Here is a 21,868-nt window from a genome sequence, read left to right on the forward strand (position 1 = left end):
TCAGGTACTACTATGTCCAATTTTCTGAGGAACCTCCAGACTGATTTTCAGAGTGGTTGTACCAGCTTGCAGTCCCACCAGCAATGGAGGAGTATTTCTCTTTCTCCACATCCTCACCAGCATTTGCTATCACCTGAGATTTTGATCTTAGCCATTCTAACTTCTGTGAGGTAGAATCTCAAGGTGGATTAAATTTGCATTTCACTGATTACTAAGGATGTTGAACATTTCTTTAGGTGCTTCTCAGCCATTTAGTATTCCTCAGTTGAGAATTCTTTGTTTAGCTCTGGACCCCATTTTATATAGGGTTATTTGATTCTCTGGGGTCTAACTTCTTGAGTTCTTTGTATCTATTGGATATTAGCCCTCTATCAGATGTAGGATTGGTAAAGGTTTTTTCCCAATCTGGTGGTTCCCTCTTTGTCCTATTGCCAGTGTCCTTTGCCTTATAGAAGCTTTGCGATTTTATGAGGACCCATTTGTTGTTGTTGATCTTAGAGCATAAGCCATTGGTGTTCTGTTCAGGAAATTTTTCCTTGTGCTCTTCCCTACTTTGTCTTCTATTAGTTTCAATGTATTTGGTTTTATGTGGAGGTCCTTGATCCACTTGGACTTGAGCTTTTTACAAAGAGATAAAAATGAATCAATTTACATTCTTCTACATTCTGACCTCAAATTGAACCAGCACCATTTGCTGGAAATGCTGTCTTTTTTCTACTGGATGATTATATCTCCTTTGTCAAAGATCAAGTGACCATAGGTGTCTAAGTTTATTTCTCGGTCTTCAATTTTATTCCACTGATCTACCTGCCTGTCTCTGTACCAAAACCATGCAGTTTTTATTACTATGGCTCTGTAGTACAGCTCGAGGTCAGAGAAGGTGATTCCCCAAGAAGTTCTTTTATTGTTGAGAATAGTTTCCTCTATCCTGGGTTTCTTGTTATTCCAAATAAATTTGTAAATTGCTCTTTCTAACTGTATAAAAAAAAGCCCAGTACCACATGTAGTATAGAATTCTATCAGACCCTCAAAGAAGACCTAATACCAATACTCTTCAAACTATTTGACAAAATAGAAACAGAAGGAACACTACCCAATTCGTTCTATGAAACCACAATTATACTCATGCCTAAACCACACAAAGACCCAACAAGGAAAGAGAACTTCAGAACAATCCCTTATGAATATCCATGCCAAATTACTCAGTAAAATTCTCCAAGAACATATCCAAGAACACATCAAAATGATCATCCATCATGATAAAGTAGGCTTCATCCCAGGGAATGCAGGGATGATTCAATATACAAAAATCCATCAACATAATCCACTATATAAACAAACTCAGAGAAAAAAAACATGATCATTTCATTAGATGGTCAGAAAACATGTGACAAAATTCAACACCCCTTCATGATAACTTGGAAAGATCAGGAATTTAAGGTCTATACCTAAACTTAGTAAAAGCAATGTACAGTAAACCAGTAGCCAACGTCAAACTAAATGGAGAGAAACTTGAAGCAACCCCACTAAAATCAGGGACTAGACAAGGCTGCCCACTCTCTCCCTACCTATACAATATAGTCCTAGCCAGAGCAATTAGACAACAAAAGGAGGTCAATGGGATACGAATTGGAAAGGAAGAAGTCAAAATATCACTATTTGCAGGGGATATAATGGTATACATAAGTGACCTCAAAATTGCACTACAACTTCAGCAAAGTGGCTCAATATAAAATTAACTCAAACAAATCAGTAGCCTTCCTCTACTCAAAGGATAAACTGGCTGAGAAAGAAAATTAGGAAAATGACCTCTTTCACAATAGTCACAAACAATATAAAATATCTTGGTATGACTCTAACCAAGCAAGTTAAAGATCTGTATGACAAGAACTCCAAGTCTCTTAAGAAAGAAAGTAAAGATCTTAGAAGATGGAAAGATCTCCCATGCTATGGATTGGCAGGATAAATATAGTAAAAGTGGCTATCTTGCTGAAAGGAATCTACGGATTCAGTGCAATCTCCATCAAAATTCCATTTTAATTCTTCAAGGTGACAATAGTATGAAAGCAATGTGCATTCAGTAGAACCACTCCTTAGTTCTGAATTTGTATCTTTGCCCTGGGCTAGCAATATGCAGTGAATCTTAGCCATGCTGAGCAGATTGGGCCACAGTTGTGATCACAGCAGAAGCAACACTGTTTCAGCCCACTACTTGAAATATTCATAATTGGACCAAATATAGGCTCATAAGTACCCTGAGAATACTTAACATAGACAAGGTAAGTTAGTTGTATTAGATGCGTTTTGACAAGATGCTTTCAATTTACAATTGATTTATTGGGAAAGAACTCCATTATAAATCTAATAGTGCCAGTGTAGAATTACAATCAATGAAAACAGCTTGGGACAGGCAGTAGAGTGACAGTGTTGGGGAGACCATTTCAGAAGCCCAAAGGAATCATGGGTAAGTCAAGCATGGTCCAGGCATAAAGGTACAGTGCCATAATCCCAAAATTTAGGAGACAGGGACAGGCCAATAAAAAGCTGGAGGCAAACTAAGCTTAACAAGACAAAATTTCAATATGTACCCAGGAAGCCATGTGCACTAGTTCAACTGAAGTGAGAGACCGAAGTGAGGCTTCGAAGGACAGAAATACAAACTTTTGAAGAAGTGGAAAGAGAATGAAAGTCATGATCTAAGAAGAAACAGTATGAACACATCACATGATACTATAATTGATATTTGTATCTGTTTTCCCAAGTAGAATGTGAACATAGTACACAGTACCAGAATCAAAGTTTAACCCACATTTATGTTTGCCTTGCTGCTGATTTCCTGCTAAGTCGCCTAACTCATTCATTTTATTATTTGACACTTTATACATGCAGTACTGAGTTTGGAGCATTTATTCTCTTATTTTCTCATCCCCTCTTCCACTGACATCATTCTTTCCAACCATCCCCTCCTACTTTGAGGTTTTCTCTTTTGAACTTCAGTCAAGTGCGGGGCATCACTAGCCCTTCTCCCACGCATGATAAGCACAGCTGCCGTGAGTTCGCCACTGTCATATCCAGAAGACACTACTCACGATAGCCCTCCCCAAACTCTGGCTCTTGCTTCGTTTCCCCTCCATCTTCCACCATCTTCCCTGAGCCATAAAGGGGATGAAGCAGATTCAGGACTAAGCACCCCATGGTCACATGCTCACAACAGTTTGACCTGTTGTGACTCTCCACATTAACTACTAACAACTACAAAAGGAAGCTTCTGTGATGAGAGTGAGAGTGACACTAACTTATTTATATAGTAAATGGTCGGTGTGGGCTTAGAGGAGTGAAGTAATGCAATGGAGAAGTGGAGGAGGAAAAACAAAGTGGAAAGAGGTCAGAGGTGAAGAGCTGGGAAGCAGAAGAGGGCTATTACCTCATTCCTGGCAAACAAGAGTGAGATGTCCCATGGAGTAACTAGAATGACATCCCTGTCACCAGCTTAGGGATGGTAATTAATACTTCAATTCACCACAGAAAGAGAACATGTGTGACTGTGCTCATCTGTCCTATGCCTCGACCAAGTTTCACTCTTGAACAGAGCACACGGTGGTAATGGTGAGGAGTGGAACATGGTAATGAATAGGAGAAAGAACTGAACTGTGGGGCCGCACATCCACAAGTAGCTCTGTCCCTTTACCAGAGCTCACTCAGGAGAACAGTACATTTGTCATGCCTGGTTGGCATCCACATACTAGAAGCCTGAACATAATAAAAACTCAACCTTCAATGCAGACGTTTTAGTCTATATGCTCTATTATATACCTCCTCATTGGGTAGAATTCTGGTGATCGTGGTTGGAATGATATTTTTTATTTTTCTATGGTTATGATTTGTTTTATACCTCTGAAACACTGCTCTGTCTATCTATATAAACTTTAAGGGCTTTCAAAACCTTTTGTTCCCTCTTTGAATGTACATTTTAAAATATTTTAATAGTCCTTTGAGAATTTCATACAATATACTTTGATCAGATTCATACTCTGTCCTCCAACTCCTCCATCTGTTCCCTTCTGTTCCCACCCAACTTTGTTTCTTCTCCACATACCAGGTCAATTTGTGCTGCCCAAATATTCTTGGATGTGTGGCCTTCCACTAAAATGCGATCCACTTATCAGGGGCACTTGTCTTAGAGAGAGCTGACTCTCCTCTTCCAGAAGTTCACAGTTGTCAACACTATCTCTCATACCGCCTTTAAGCTCCTATAGCCTACTGTCAAATGCTAAATCCTTACAGCCTCACTAACTTCTTTTAGGAACTTCCTACTTAGAAATATAATTATCCTACTGAACTTTTAAGACACAGATGTGTCACGGACACTGCCTTAGCTCACATAGTTATTTTAAAGAGAATGGGAACTTGACTTTGTATATAAAAACAAACCAGCAATATTTTGTAGAGCAGTAGTTTTCAACCCAATGAAATGACACTTTGATACAGTTCCTTATGTTGCTATAACTGCCAGCCATATAATTATTTTGGTACTATTTCATAACTGTAAAATTTCTACTATTATGAATTATAAAGTAAATATCTGATATGCAAACCCCCAAAGGGTCAAAGGTTGAGAACCACTGATCTAGAATCAGTTGTCATTCCTTGCATGATGGGTATTTTATCTCCTCCAAAACTGAGCAGTGATCTCATTAATCCATTCCCATGACATACTTCCTTTGTGAACAAAACCAGAAAAAGCATATGATCCACATTAGGCAAGAAGAACGCTAACAGGAGGCCAGTCACATTGCAGGTTTCAGCAGTGATCACAGGCCATGGTTTAGTGATGGTGAAGCAGAGAGGCAGCAGGCGATCAGAGAAGCGCATATTATTATAATGCAAGATACACTGGGTATTCCCTCATAGGAGCCAGAGAGGAGCGTTTGCCACTTAGTTCTAGTTCCCCACAAGGTGGGAGTGCCAGACATTCTGTGTAGTTTTAAAGAACACAGTCAATACATGTATTGCGGAGGATCTTCTGATTTTATTCTTAGGAACTGTCAACAAATTCAAACGGTTTCAAAGTCCTGTTTTCATAGGTATGAGAGCAGGGTTCCCCAGCTTACTGGCTAACCCAAGCCAACCAAGCACCACTAGGTGATACCTCTGAACTAAAGTGAAAGTTCTCATACTGGCTAGTGTCTAAAAGTGGAGGCTGGAAGCACAATGCAACCAGCCTTCAATATGTGGCTAAGCATTGAACTATTCTTCACTATAGGAGCAAGCATGTATCATCTTAAAAATACACAATGAGATGAGCCGGACATGGCATAGCCCTGTAACTTTAGCACTCAGGACTGTGAGGCAAAAAAAGCATGAGTCCAACATCATTAGCATGATCCTGTCTCAAAGCCACAGCAATAACAATTGCTCAAATTGTGTATGTGTGTGCATGTGTACACACATGTGTAACGGTTATGTTTTAGAAAATTCTAGGCAATGGAAAAGGAGTGAATAATTAGGTAAGTAAGATATCAGAGACCAGTTAGAGGCTTTCTCGGTAATTCACACAAGATAATGAGGTTAAACTAATAGGAAAAAAAAGAATGAAATAAACATGTAAACTCTCCTGGGAGCCATGAAGGGTTCAGTAAAGCTGCTCACAGTTTTCAGGTTCCCCCCTCTGGGAGCTGACTGCACTTCCTGTGTTGGCCAATGACAATGAATGATGAGAGAAAGTGATGGGGTTATTGCAATGGCAGGATATTTAATTCCCTCCAAGGCTCTTCCTTCCTGGCATCATCCTGACAATATCAGGACAATGATTGTTTTACCCAAGTGTCAGTGATGATCCTAAACCCTTGCCTCCTATGATGTAAAAATTTTTTTAAAAAAGCTTGTTAGGCTCTGGCACTGAGAGTTTAAGAGGCAATGTTGCTACAGTGTAATCTAACATCTGGAAAGGATTGATAGATACTACAGTGTATCCTAATCTGTCCAAAGAAGGATCATTACTACAGTGGATCCTGACCCACCCTAAGAAAGATGCCACTACAAGTAGCTTAACCTGTCCTCACTGGTACATATGTCCTATTCTCTCTTTAAAATACTGCATCAGAGACAATGTAAATGTACTACTATTGTACCTCATATATGCCAGATAAGCCTGCTTTTCAAAAATCTATAAGATGTGCATTCACTTTCCAGCATGTATTGCTTGCTCTTTTATGAATTTTCCTAGGGTTCTTTCTCTAATGATGTTTTCTACCAGGTAACTACTATCAGTGTATTTCACTAAAGCTGAATTGACATCTCTCTCATTTATTATATATAAAAACTTTTAAAATTGTTTGAACTGAATAGTTAATAAATCAGGACAAAATAAGAAAAATATAAATGGATAATATTCATCGAAACTAAAGAACTCAAATGCAGAGGTGGGAAGAGAAATTAAGACAACAATAACATTTATGACATAACCTGATTAACCTTCAATATTGTACTTAACCAACATTTCCCCATGCATGGTCATTTTTGCAACAAGTTTCTTTTTAAAAATCTAAACGAGTTTGACAAGGGTGCATTTTAAGGTCTTATATCTCAAAACATAAAAATAGATTCAACTTCAGGGGGCATCACTGTTTATTTTGAAGCCATGCAGTGTTAGGCTGTCCATGGCCCTAAACTCGAGTCTTAGATTTTTATTCACCTGCGAGAGGACGTATGTCCTGCCTTGTCATTGAACAACGACAAAGGTATGACTCCTGCACAGGTGGACCCGTAAAGCTTTTGGCAAACCTAAATTTGTTGTGAAGGAACAAAATTGAATTGGCTGTTCAGGGAGTTTCAGCTCAGCCCAGATAAGGCACACTGCTGCTGATGCAAAAGGAATTACAAAGAGAACGTAGTCAGATTCTTAGGAACAAATCTCCTAGTGTACACTGGAGCTTCCAGACCTTCTAAGGGAATCAGTCCCCGCATCGTTGTCACTTAACATTTTTTTAATCTGAACTGACAGATCACTGGAGAATAACTGTAGGGAATAAGCCCCACACTGGCAGAGAGGATGGTTTAAATCAACCATGAAAATAAGCACTGGTCCATGTGTCTATCGCCTAAAAGAAATGTGAGCGAGCAGAGGGCTGTGTTTAAACCAGGCGCAGTAGCCATTGAATTGCTTGTAATATTTCCTCTTGCAAATCTCCATTTGAAGTGAAAAGTGAATCTTCATGCTTTAAAAGTCAGGCTGCAGCTTGCGCTGCCTTCTACATTTAAAGAACCATGCAGCTGTTTGATTAGCACAGAAACACAGCACATTTCTCCCTTTTCCTTCTATCCTTCATTTTGTTTAGCAAATATGGATTCTCTTGTACCTTAATAAAAGAAGTACAGTTTTCCCCTAGAGAATTCGTGTTCAATAAGTATTAGCAGCAATTTAAATTTTTTAGTGGCTAGCAAAAAGTAAATTAGCTTTCTTAAGAAGAGACAGCCAGAAATATAGACAACTGTTCTTCACATTGTCAAATGGATGGGCTTGTGTTACATGAACTTCCCAATACATCAGAATGTATTCTCTGTACTAAACTCACATAGTATTGAGACAATGGGGATATAGACACAGCAATCCTCAGTGAATCTCAGCATTCTTAATCAAACAACTTGATTAAGCCTGAGCAGTCACTCTCAGGGACACTCCCAGCGCCCCTACAAGAGTCTACAGCAAACTGCAAGACACTGGATTAAAATTCCCAGGTGAGTAAACTCGACCTTCTCATAAGGCAAATGGACTTCACATCAATAATCAACTTTCCATACACAATCCCTACAGGGTTATGCAAAATTGGGTCAAGCCAATCATGAAACACATAGGAGCTGTTCAGGGGAACTCAATTTCAAATGCCTGTTAAGATCTTTAAGGTTTTGATGTGATATTATATTTACACCACAAGAGGATTTAAAAATTTGATGGAGACCATCAGGACCTTCCCCTTCTTAATGAAGATCTTACATGTATTAATAGAACTACATTTCCTCACCTTAATCATTTTACCTATTGGCTCATGGAGAAGAAGTTAGACATATGAGGTTCCTAATCGCTGCTCTCTATAGCATTGTTGCTGTCTCAGAGTCCAGGGATGAATTGGCAAGACCACAGCTGGTCCTGATTACTCATGAAGACTGATATCCTACCTTTGTATCCTCATCCCCTTTTGGTTTTTCTACCTCCTTTTGTATAGATGATCTGAAACACTGTTTTCAAGGAAGCTACATTTATTAAGAAGTATACATGCATTCACTCCTGTATAAGCTAATTTTTGTCAAAGGTGTTTATAGCACTCAAAGATTCCATAAAGTGTGAACTTATCATTGTCCTCACACTGGCTAAGCTGGGTGGATTAATCCAGGCAAGCTTCTTAGGGCAAAATAAAACTTTCATATATCTGTACTTAATTTTCATTGGGAAAAGCTCATCACCTAAAAATAAGTTTAAGTTCAAAACCAGGCCTTGGTTTACCCTTACTTTTGAGAGTCTAGCAGTAGAGCTCTTTACAGAAGGGGAGTTCTCTCAGAATTTCGAAGACATTATTCCTCTGCTTTCATTCACAGTCTCATTAATAAAAGGCAGCTACTTGGTAATGATGCCAGATTCCTAGCTCTCAGTTGGGGGCAAGTTTTGTTTTTTTTTTTTTTGTTTTGTTTTGTTTTTTTGCAAAATCCTTTCAGATTTAAAAAAATGTATTTCTCTTTGGTGTTCTTCAATTCCATGAAGAAGTTACTCAGAGTAGGCCTTGTTTCTTTAATACTGGTTGGCACTCAGTAAGAATGTGAGTGGAAACCCCAAGGCCTGGGGAGATGAGGGAAGAGCTCCACATTGCAGTGACATTGTGGATTAATAGCTTGTTTAGCTAAGCGTAAGGAAAGACTCTTACTCCGGGGTGCTCAAATACACATTAAAAATCTTGATTCTTTTGCAGGTGGCTTTTACAATTTTTTTAGAGCAGAATCTTTAGACTATTTTTCTGCTATGTTTAGGTCTGGCTTTGATCCATTCTTCCAGACTAGGTAGTGAGGACGTCAGCTGTTCTGTGAAGAGATCTCAGAAAAGGCCTCTGGATTCAGGGCTCTCTTTCCATTTGTGTCATCAGCTTCTCTGACATCACCAGCCCGGTGCTGCCTCTTCCTTCTGCTTTACCCAAAGCTCAGCTCTCCCCTTTCACCTTCCCTGTGTAGTGATCAATCTGATATGTCTCGTAATTCGTTCTTCTTAAATGTACTCCAACAACCATGTATCCTAAACTCTCAATAAAGGCAGAAGAGATTAGTGAATTATCATACAGGAGAGGGGAGAAAAACAAAACCCACTAACGAACACCTGAATTCCAAGAGTCTGTTTTCTTCTCTACTCAACCCATCACAATTTTTCCTCTAGAGCAAGCTGTTTGAATGAAATATTCTTAAAGTTCCTACAGAGATGGATAAAGAAGTAGGCACAACTGACAGTCAAGGGAAGAGACCAACATACTTCTTGTAAGCTGCTAGGAGCCCCAGGGACAACGTCTCCTGGTCCTCTGGGAATGTTTTTTTGAATGCTGATTTTTGTGCCACTCTGGAACCTCTTTTTTAACAAGCTCCCTTGGTAATTCTGACCCATAGCCAAAAATGGGACATGGTGGAAGCCATCAAGCTGAGACAAGCTTGGCCTATCCATTCACGCTATTGATGGAAATATGTATTGATGGAATTGATGTTTTGGGGGAAGAATTGTCCTCTTTACCTTAGACATCTCAAGTCTGTGTAGATCTCTGTCTTAAATGCATAGAGGAGAATAAAGGGTAAGGGCCTATGCAGTCATATTTTGAAACTAAGCCCAGATGGAGACAGATGTCCATCATCCCTAAGGCAGCATCAAGGTGTCTTGTTTCTGACTGTGGCTGAGAATAATAGCAGATTTCCCCTCAAGTCTTCACCTTCTGTGAATTTCCAAAATCCTGTACCTAGCCATCTATGTTTTTTTCATCTAGTAGGCAAAACTTTTGTCCACTAGAGAGTAAGCTGCGCTTGTCCTCGTGGGAACCAGAAATGGTTGCTGCCTTGCATCTTTGGTGCAGCTTGATTTGATGTTACTGTCTAAGGGGTGTGAGCACAGATGTTTAGTTTATTAAGTAAAATCATACTGGATGACAAATTCCATTCTTCTAGAGAGCTTTGCTATCAGGGTGACTATACTGAGACCCTTTCCCTCTCCACCACACATCTTACCTGCCCCCTTCTGTCACCCCTATGCTTCATAAAACCCCACGTTCATACTCAGATTGGCATCCCATCCTCAGAATGAACACTTCACTTCCCCTCCACCGATTTTTAAAAAGTGATTTGTCTACAGTAGGGCTGATATTATGTGTAAAGACACTACCTCAAGAAATAACATCATTGAACAAATCCTTTTCTGTATTTCTAAGTATTTATACCCCCGTCTCAAGAGCATGGCCACATAGGGCATTTATTTACAAATGAGTGTTTGCTTTTATGAAAACCCTTACAGGAAATGGTTTACCCCATCTGTAAATGCAATTGTGCTTGTTCATGGCCTTTGGAAAGTTGACACTTTATTACAGAGTCACTGGGAGCATTGGCAAGCTGTATGTGCTTGGGAAGGTTGTGGAACCATTCTGAGCCTTCTCAGTGTAGCACAGCATAGCACTGATAGCTTCTACCCATTAAGTTGCCTTGAAAGCCACTTCATGATATTCAGTGGCAGTCCTTTCTAAAATACAAGACACTGTTATTTTTACCCCACACTGTGTTCCACCTGTGTGCAGAACAACCAAAACTTCCCAGAATATCTAGAAATCATTATTGTGTGAGTTACATGACTTAGAAATGACCCTGTTGTCAGGTCCAATGGACATCTCCCCACAAAGGGCAAGCCAACACACTCAAAAATTGAATATGGATCAGCTCAAGATGGATGATAGGAGGATTTCCAGCAGTTAAATAACAGCACTCCTCAGTTACATGTGAAGCTGGTTCCTGTCTGCCAAAGACTAATTTCCTTTACCACTGACAAAAGATATATGGTTCTCCAATTGATATATACCTGTGCACCATCAGCATATCAAGGTCCATTGGGCCTCCAGCATCTTAGCCCTTTTCACCTCCTTCTCTTCCATAAACTCCCTCCAGTTCCCAGGCTTTCCTTCTCTCAGGTACTCACTCGTCTTATAATCCAACTACCATGCTATCTCTATTCTCTATTCCTGGTCCTACTCCCCTCTTTCACAAATACCCCTGGCCATGTCATCTCCTGGACATCTTCAGTCTCTCTCTCTCTCTCCTCTCTCTCCTTCTCTGTCTGATCTGTGATCTGGACTCTTCCAAATGCTTCTGTCCTCACTCTCATATCTAAAAAAATAAAAAATAAAAAAAGTAAAAACCAACAACTTCCCATACTATGGAGTGATCATTTTGGCAGTTTCTTTACTCTACTTCCCTCAAATACAGCGTCATTTCAGAAACCACTCATATGCATGTCTTTGTCAGCTTTCTATTATTGTGATAAACACCAGGACCAGAAGCACTTGAAGTCAAAGGGGGTTATCATGAAGGGTAGTTAGGGCAGTAATTCAAGGCAGGAACTTAGCAGAAACTGAAGCAGAAGCCATAGAGGAATGTTGTTTACTGGCTTGCTCTTCATGGCTTCCTCAGCCTGACAGAACATCCTGATACCTCTTGGCCTTGCAGAGCCTATGCCTCTCCAATGGACACAGTGTGTTCCTCACTAAGCAGATTGACCTCTCAGTGCTCTCAAAGAACAGACTAAAGAAATTCACTAATAAGACTTGAAGTCAAGCAGATAAAAGGAAATAGTCCTGAGCTCAGCCCTTTCCCAGAGACAAGGTTGCAGACTCTAGACCTTGAAGCTATGAGAGGGGATGAGGACGCAGGCTGTGTAGACTGGGCCTTGGCATGTGAACACAGAGCTAAAGACGACATCCTTTTCTAAATAAAGTAATAAAATTAGCTATTTTATTGACTTTAAGCATGTAGCATAGTAGCCTTGAGCACATTACCTATATTGTCCAACCTTTACCATTATCTAGATCTAGAATTTTGTCATTGTCTCCAAACTAAATTCCATAGCCATTAGCCATAGAATCAACACTCCTCCTACTCAGACCCTAGTATCTGCCCCGCTGCTTCCTGTTTGTATTCACCTCTTCTGTCCATTTATTATTAGTGGATTCATATTGTGATGGCTTCTTTCAGTTACCGCATTTTCAAAGTTGCTTGTTTTTATTTTCTTGACACTATTTCTCTCCCTACAACTAGGTATACTCCAGAAAAATTAGGATAAAGGGAGTTTGAAAGATCATTACTCACCATGCTTTTGGTGGGATCCTTAAGTCAGTTTTAAAAAGATCCACTCGCTTCATTCCTTCTCAACATGAATAGTGTCCCTCTGCTTGGGTATTCTTCCTCTGTGTACATTATTTTTAATAGAAAAGTATTTATAATATAAATTTATCAAATCAGAAGCCAATAATTAATTGTGCATATTAGCATAGCCTAATGTCTAGTGTTTGTTCTATTAGTATACATATGCTATTCCAGACACTAAATAATATCACTATTACTTCTGGACAAACCTATCACACTGTTTGTCCCCTGAGAGCAGGATCTGGTTGCCCTTGCTTGGCACTGTCTCCTCCATTAAACAATAACCAGCACAGTAAATATTTGTTGAGTAAGTGAATGCATGTAATGATGCAAAAATAGAGAAATAATAGTAAGTCATGAGGTGTACTACAGCAGGATTCCTGCCCTGAGGTCCTCTAACAATACACAGAGGGCTGAGTAATGACCCTCCACAGCCTGATTTTATCACTGTTCTTAACAGAAGAGACTAACTGATAACAAGCAACAGCTTGCTATCCAACATGCATGTCCAGCTATTGCACATTTTCTTTGTTTTGTCTGCTTGCTTGAGAGAGACAGACAGAGACAGAAACACACACAAACACACACACACACACACACACACACACAGAGAGAGAGAGAGAGAGAGAGAGAGAGAGAGAGAGAGGAGTGGGGGAGAAATATAGTATTAACCCCCAAATGTCCATGAGTAATCAAGAAGTTAAGCTGAGAGATAAGAGGAAACAGAGAACTCATAGATTATAGCCAGAGGTCAGTGGAATAGTCAGAAACAAGAACATGGAACAAAACAGACAGAACTTGTGAATACCTTGTGTATTTGGTAGGGTTCTCTGGAGACTCAGAACTCATAGAATGAATTTATATTTTTAAATTCTTTTGATTGCCTTATACAGTGTAGTCTGGATAACTCATAGTGCTGTCTTTGTCCTGAGAGTCAGTAGCTATTACAGCACAAGGCTTTCTTCAGAGCCTCAATCTGATGGCCTGATTGAATTCCTGGAGAGTTGCTGGTCTTCAGTCTATATTGAAGGCAAAAGAACTGAGTTCTGATGTCAGCAAAAAAAAAAAAATGTGGTGGCAGCACCATGGCCTCAGTGACAGCAGTAACAAAAGTATAGACAAACTTGGGAATCAGATAGCCTCACCAATAAGACTCAAAGACAAACAAGTAACAACTCCCCCACCCCTGAGGGAAGTTCCCCATGGTGTCACCTTCAGGGTAGGTCTTCTCACGTCCAGTAATGTAACCAAGAAAACCCCTTCAGAGACTAATCTAAAGGAGTTAATCACCCACAGGTGTTCAGTGAGGCTTATCCTAGATCCTGTCGAGAGCCCTTTAATTTCTGCAGTCCATCCTGCATTTGTTGACTTTATTTCTCATTGAGGATATTCTGTTCTCTATATTCAAACACTACTCATCTGAGTATCTTGGTTCTACCAGGCTTTTTTTTTTTTTTGGTTCTTTTTTTTTTCCCCCGGAGCTGGGGACCGAACCCAGGGCCTTCGCTTCCTAGGCAAGTGCTCTCCCACTGAGCTAAATCCCCAACCCCTCTACCAGGCTTTTACAGTCAGGTCCTGTCCTAAGGTTCTATGCCTGTGTCCTGAGAACAACTAGAAAAGTGTGTAAGAGCAGGGCAGTCCCTATCTGATGACTTCATCTCACAAGAAACCTCAGACCCATCATTAGCAGGCATGTCTAATCTGCAGCCCTGGAAGCTGAGAATACAGCCCAACAGAAAATCATAACCTTATTTTTCTATATGTGATTTTTTTCTTTTTCTCTCTTCCTTCTTTCTTTTTATTCTTCTATAACTGGGTTGGGTAGATTCTCAAATGTGAACTTTGTAGATGATAATTCTATTTCCCAATGTCAGAAAGTTTGACATACGTGGAATTTTTCTGACTTATTGTCAACAATACCAAGGTCATGGATTTTCCTCCTCTATAATACAAGTCTTCCTGGACATTCCAAGGAACCAAAACTAACCAGTTAATTTTATGTTTATTAGACTAAGAATCTGCACTGCCATCAATGTAGCAGCATATGGAAAATATCCACCCTCAGTCAGGAGCCTGCCTTTAGAAGGTATTCTTGGAAGAGATATGGCTGATCTAGAATGCTCAATCTGAGCACCAAAACCATTCCTGAAACTACCCGGATAGCTTCTGGTTCTACTGTCTACAACCATCTCAATGATCAAGGAAGAAGTAATTTAATGTTTTATTGATGATACCCAATGATTATGTGACAATTCAGCCCTAACAATGGTTCCTCGCCTAATGGCACCTTCTATGAACTAGATCTTTATTTCACTTATTTGATAATTTCTTGCAATTACGTTTACTGTTTTTATTAGTTTCATTTCTGAAGTTGTGCTAAATACTATGATCAAAAGCAACTTGGGGAGAAAAGCTTACACCTACAGATCACAGCATTCATTGAGGGTTCTTTGAGGAAAGCTAAGGTAGGAACCATGGATGAATGCTGATTATTTACTAGCTCCCCATGGCCTACTTAGCTTGCTTTCTTATACCACCCAAGATGGCCTGCCAAGGGATGGCATAGCCTGCCTAGCAATTATTAATCAAGAATATGCCCCCACATTACCCTGTTTAAGTTAGAGTTTCATCGCTTTAAAGAGACACCATGATCAAGGTAACTCTTACAAAGTAAAACATTTAATTGGGACAGGCTTATGGTTTCAGAAGTTCAATCCATTATCACCATGGCAGGAAGCATGGTAGCATCCAGATAGGCATGGCACTATCTGGCACAAACCTGAGAATTCTACATCTTGATCCAAAGGCAGCCAGGAGGTGGTTCTCTACACTGGGCAGAGCTTGAGCACTGGATTTCTCAACGCTCACCTACATAGTGACACACATTCTCCAACAAGGCCACTCCTCCTAATAATGCTACTTCTCATGGGCCAAGCGTATTCAAACCACCACACTCCCTAAGGAACCTGTACCCTACTACACAGACACCTCTACTTCCATGTTCATCACAGTCCTATTTGTAACAGCTAGAAAATGGAACCAGCTCAGATTTCCATCAACTGACAAGTAGATAAGGAAAATGTACAAATACACAATGACATTTTATTCAGTTACAAAGAAAAAATAAATTATGAAAGTTGTAGGGGAAAATGAATAGAATTGAAATTTAAATATACTGATCTAAGTAAACCCACTCAGGAAGAGAAATACAGCATATTTTCCCTGATATGTGGACCCTAGCTCTGACTCTTTAATTGTGTGCCTTCCCTTCAAAGACTCTTGGGAACCAAAGAAACCAAAATAGGGATAGTTGTGGAGACTTGCTTTAAGGCAAGAGAGACCATACCACATAGGTTAAACGATGGTGGTATTCAGCATGGGCATTTCTCTGGAACTTCATGGATTATTTAAAGTTCAGGAACAATCATCCTGTCTTCTAAATCTGAAGATTAAATGAACTATTGATCAAAAGTACTTTTAACTCCCTCTCCAATAAATGTGCATAGATTTCCCCATTATTTTAATTCTCTAGACAAAACAGTGTAACAATTATCAATACAGTAATCATATCATGCTCTTATAAGTAATACAGCGGCCTTTGAACATAACTTGCATAGGTTATATGCAGTCATTGTAAATAGGAGATATGAGCTCCTATGAATTTGAGTATCCACAGAAGTCTTGGAAACTAAACCAATCCCCAAGAACATGAAGGACGACTGTGGACGCCTTCACTTTCTACTCTGGGCTTTCAGAACTGTACTCACATAGATCCCATCCTATACAATCCTGCTACTGATCATTCAGGCTGTGTGGTCCTGTTTAAGTGTAGGGTTCACTATGGGAACCTTAACATTCAAAATGAGGAATTGTTTTTAATCCATAGTTGAATTATAGAAACTGAACAAATAGCAAACCGCAGGATTTCTGGATACTCCTTGGTCATATTAAATTATTTATTTTGAATGTTTGAAGTCATTTTTCCACAGACCTCTCTTCTCTAGGAAGTTCTGAGTCTGAGAGAATTTTGCTTTCCTTCTCCTTTTCAAAATTTTAAGAAATGTTTTTATATATGTGTTCTTTCGTTGCCTAAATTTCATATTTACTATTAGCCCTGTTCAATGTATTATAACCAGACATAGAAAATAAGTACCAGGAGATAGTAAAATCTTGAATGTTAAATGTCTGGGGTCAGTTTTGTCCCCCAGTGCACCAGCACCATATTATCTATGAACATCATTTGTGTAGTTCATCTATGTCCTTAACCTTTCTCAGTTTTCTTAGTTTTTACTTTCTATGTCCATAGTTTGCTTTGCTTTATAATATTAGATATCTGTGCCTTTGCAGTCAAGCTGCTATTAGAGGAAATATCTGAGTAATGTGAGCACACGAACACAGAGCATTGAAAACACATCTGGGACCCTGTCTCATTAGTAGGTTAGGGTCTGTTGCACTTGTCTGCCGATACCTACCTGCCAATATTCCAAGGTCTTTCCAGTTTCTAAATGGTGATTTAGATTAATGCTTTTCTAATCCAAAGGAAACCATGTGGTATTGAATGCAGCCATGAGAATAAGCACCGTTATACGCCACACTTGAAAGAAGCCTAGACACACCTGGTTTGAATAGGGCAGGAGACAAGGTGGAATCAGATTCCACTGTCTGTAACCATACCCCAAAAGATGCCAAAGCCCACTTTTCCAGGAATCCGAGAATGCAAGAGGTTTTAAGAGTCCAAATTGATTTGGGATTCTCGTTTTTCATCAAATGTGATTTTGTATGATTAAAGAGAGCAAGGGGGAAAATAACAAAATGAGCTTTCACCATTCTGAAATGAGGATGATGACTGAGTCATTGATGATTCACATACAAGGCCCGGGACATGAGGACACTGCTAACCCACCCGTGCATCTGCACCCTCCTTGAGAAAACAAGAATTGTTATCTGAAATCTAACATATGCCATGCCTGATTGTAAGGATCACCTCATGTCTCTGAAGTTTAGGTGACTCAAAACTTCCTTGACTCTTAGTTTCAGCCAGTCAGTCCCAAAACTGCCCCCATAATTGTCACTCAAGTCATGATTTCTGGTGTTTCTTCAGCTAGATGTTCTCTCTCTTCACTTCCTTCTCTGAAACCTTCTTTCTATAGTTCCATGTAGTTTCAGGTTCAACTCCCTGACACCAGCTCAAAAAGGACTATCTGAAGTCTAGAATCAGTGGGGTTCATAGTCCACCTCTTCCTTCCAGAGGGTCAGATGCCATTACGCATGGAGGGTAAAGCTTAGTTTTGAACAAATGTGGTTCTGTGTCCTCTACTTTCTCCTTCTCAGGGTGTCCAGATGCAGCTGCATAACAGTCTAGATGGGTGAAGCAGAGTCTGGAATTGGCAGAATCAAGTACCAGGGGGTGAGGAAAGAGAAGGCCTTCTCCAATTATCTTATGTTATGACTCATTCAGGCAAAGGTCTTCTCCAACAGCCTTTAATGAAGCAGATCTTAGCTTGTGCATATTTCTGTATTCAGGGTGGGCTTCAACACATACACTTTTTTCATGGTGAAACAAGAATTATGTAATTTTGGGGTGAGAATATCCAGGGTGGAGAAAGGATATTGGCTGAAAGCTAAGGTACTGAGAAGTCTCATTAGGTACACCAGGTACTGGGCCAGCCACATGACTACCTGTGACCACCTTGTTGGGGGTCACTTTGGTTATATGCTCAAAGGAAGGCATAGAAGTAGGGAGGGATAAATTTCCACTCCTGCTAGTCTCAGGATGAGATTCTAAACCTCAAGTTTTGAGATTTCCAGGGTTTGAACGTGCTTCATTTCACCAGCCCTATGCCAGTTCCTCCGGTGACACAGTTCACTTGACACAGAGCCACATCCACCATGACAGATCTAGCTCTCTTTTGTCAGGTTTACACCACCTATCATTTAATTAACAATTAACAGATACAGAGAGAGAGAGAGAGACAGAGAGAGACAGAGAGACAGAGACAGAGACAGAGAGACAGAGAGACAGAGAGCAGATAGCAGATGTGCTGCTTCTCTTCCTGTGGGTCTCCCAACAACTGGAGGGGAACTCTTACCCTGATTCTGTTTCCTACCTGTGAATCCTGTTCCCTTAACTGGGTTGCCTTGTCTGGTCTCAGTGGAAGAGGGCATGGCTAGTCCTGCAGTGACTTGGTGCCACGGAGGGTTGGTACCTGGGGTGGGGAACCTTCCCCTTCTCAGAGATGAAGTAAAGGGAGGGATGGGAGGGGTGTCAAGATATAAAGTGAGTAAATTAATTGATGGGGGAAAGCCTTTGATCAGCAAGCAAAAAAATAATTGAATCACACATGTTTCTTTTGCTCAAAAAAAAAATCTGAGAAGTCTGTACTCGCTTTAAAGCAGAACACCGTTAAACCAGGATGTCTGAGCAAATTGGTGGAGGTCTGCAGTAACGAGTGAAAGTGATGCCACTAATGGCCCTGATGGGGGATGGAAAGAAGATTGCTAACAATTTAGTGTTCTGTTCGTAACTCCAGTCAAGCATTTACCAAAAGAATTAAACGGGTTGAACTTTGGAAATCTAAATCAAATCTTGAAAGCATGAGTATATTTTGCAGATGGAAAAGAATAGAAAGCGGGAGAAAGTGCTTAAAACCCGTCTTCCTCCTTGGTGCATCTCTTTAATGCAGTGCTTTTAAGCAATGCTCAGAGCTTTGAGAATATCTGCTGTGTTACACGCTGGTCTGAAGTTGTAAAAATTTTCACACACACACACACACACACACACACACACACACACACACACACACACACATGATTTTGTTTCTCCCAGAGTCCCACAGCCCTCTTGTCATGCCAAGGAGCTTCAAGGAGAGAGGACAACACCCTGTAAGGTGAACCTTTGTCAGGGTGCGCAGGACACATCGTAACTGCTCCGTTTCACACTATCCTTTCTTCCTGTCTTCCTGCAGCTACCTCATCCCTGAACTCCCAGCTGCAACAGCTCCAGCAACTCCAGCTCCAGCAGCAACAGCAGCAGCAACAACCACCTCCTCCACCAACCAGCCAGCACCCACAGCCAGCCTCACAGGCGCCCGCACAGTCTCAGCAGCCGCAGTCCCAGCCCACCCCGCCTCACCAGCCACCACCTGCTTCACAGCAGTTGCCAGCTGCCCCAGCTCAGCTGCCGCAGGCTACTCAGCCTCAACAGCATCAACCTCATTCCCATCCCCAGAACCAGAACCAGTCGTCTCCAACCCAGCAGAGCTCAAGCCCCCCTCAGAAACCCACCCCATCTCCAGGAGGACATAGCCTTCCGTCACCACTCACACCGCCTAACCCTCTACAGGTATGCTTTTCATCCTCCTCGAGAGTGTGGACTTTCCCATGGTGTTGTACAGTCCCCACAGGCAGAAGGCCAGCAAGACATAGCATCCCGTTCTGCAGTGTCCAATTCAAATTGATCTCCTAGACTTAGAGAAGAGGAAGTAAATGGCAGGCAGCTGGGGATGCATGTAAAGGAAACAAATAGAAGCCCATTGATGCTGCCCTCCGAAGGATAAATGTTATGTCTTTCGTTTGGTGAGAGGACAGCACTGTAAGTGCACTTGTAGCCTGTAATAACTCCACTTTATGATACTTTTTGAAGGCAGCAAAGATAGCATCCAATTAAAATTATTACTAGCACAGTTTTGTAGCCCCGTGGAGAACTGCATATACTGTCCACGAGGCTGGTGGTTATTTCTCTATATTATGAATACAACAGTGTCTTACCTTCAGTACTTTATGCTCTTTTGTTTTTATTTTTCTAAAAACTCTCTGGGGTTAGGAGGGCAAAGAAATTTCGCCCCGGTCTTGTATCCCAGACTCCATCCATTACTCCATAGACTAACAAGTATTCTAAATTCATGCCAGAGCCTAAAAAAAATGTGCATCTCGATACAAGATAAAGGAGCTATATACTTACTTTATTACTGTGAGACTGAAGAAATAAATAGGTACTTTAGGCTAATAAGGAAAGCTTATCGTTAGTCTACTATCACTGAGAGGAATGAAGAGGAACATTCAGAAATACATAATTTAACTTCCTAATGGCATTCCTAACAGATTAGCTTCAAACAGAATGACGGGGTGCCGCACAGGAGGTACAGAGCCTCTTGTTTTTCGACTTACATGGGGCACTTTTCTCAGTGAGACTGAAAATGGCTCAGAGTAGCCCTAGGCACCGTGCCAACCAACTAAACAGTTTATGCACTTACTTCGAATACTGATTAGCCCACACAGCTTCCTTAGAGGTAAGCCTCGATCCAGGCTCCCCAACACAAGGATGACACTAGTGATGGCATTTGTGGCTGCTAAATAGGAAAAGACTCAAACAGATAAGCACATAGATAAAAGGCAGGCAGGTTAGGAACTTACCACCTTAGAACTGACTCTGTCACGCCCATTGCTTAGTCTCCCTAAACTTGCTTTCTAAAAGTGATCCAATGTTTTTATGTACCAACATTTGATTCCTGAACAAGTGGTTAAAGGTAACCCTTACCCTAGGCACATGCCTGAGACAGAGCTAAAAAGTATTTTTTTTTTTACAAATCTTCCAAGGACAAGAAAACCTAACAATTTTGACATGATACTGAAATGAACACAAGCTAAAAAAATAAAAATAAAAAAGTCTTCCTCTGACACCTGACATCTGATGGGAGAGTAAATATAAGCAAACATACTGTTCAAGCAGCCCCCAGCAGAGTGGGGAATCTAAAATGCATCTCTGTCATTCCAGAGAGAGACAGGTAAAGTCACCAAGTGAATCAGCGACTTTCAGACTCAGCACACAGTGCCTGAAACAACTTGCTTCATTTTGACTCACAGTTTTGGAGAGTTGCAGCCCATCATAGCACAGAGGCCATTGGGAAGTGGGTTGGTTTATAACAACAGTGTGAGGTAGGACCTCTTCACAATAGTGAAACAGGAAACAGAAACCGAGGCAAGAACGAGGGATTGACCTCAAAAGGCCTACCCTCAGGGATGGATTTCTACCAGACAGACAGAATGTTCTACATGTTCTACATCTTCCTTAGACAGCACCACAGACAGGGAAACAAGCTTCAAACAGAACCTGTAGGACATAGTTCAGACCCAAACCATGACAATGTGTGGTTAAACACTGCCCCACCCAAGGCACCAAAGTAAATTAAATTATAAAAAGAGGCTCACCCTGCCTTGATAGACAGATGACTCGCATGTGTCCACGTTGTTATAATCTGGAGTTGTTTCCCAGTTAGTGAAAGCTAGCTTGGAGCTCTGCAGATGTCAGTCTTCACGAACACTAACAACACCTAAGGACTTCGGAGCTTCTCCCCGCAATCCCCGCAACCACTACAGAAATCTCAAGCTGCTTTGCTTTGTCTCACTTTTCAGCAAAAGAATGCTCAAAGCCGTGCTTTGTTTCTTT

At 40.7% G+C, this 21,868-nt stretch overlaps 1 protein-coding gene across 4 annotated transcripts in view; it reads left to right on the forward strand.

Moving 5' to 3' along the window:
• Pou6f2 (POU class 6 homeobox 2) overlaps positions 1-21,868 on the forward strand; it is a 576,195-nt gene that overhangs the window by 376,287 nt on the left and 178,040 nt on the right. For all 4 annotated transcript variants that reach the window (XM_063276739.1, XM_063276737.1, XM_063276738.1 and 1 more), the window contains exon 5: positions 19,389-19,765. In XM_063276739.1, the coding sequence (XP_063132809.1) occupies positions 19,389-19,765 (377 nt within the window). The remainder of the gene's footprint in view (positions 1-19,388; positions 19,766-21,868) is intronic.

This window comes from Rattus norvegicus, chromosome 17 (assembly GCF_036323735.1).
Source record: "Rattus norvegicus strain BN/NHsdMcwi chromosome 17, GRCr8, whole genome shotgun sequence".
In the NCBI taxonomy this organism is placed as follows: Eukaryota; Metazoa; Chordata; class Mammalia; order Rodentia; family Muridae; genus Rattus; species Rattus norvegicus.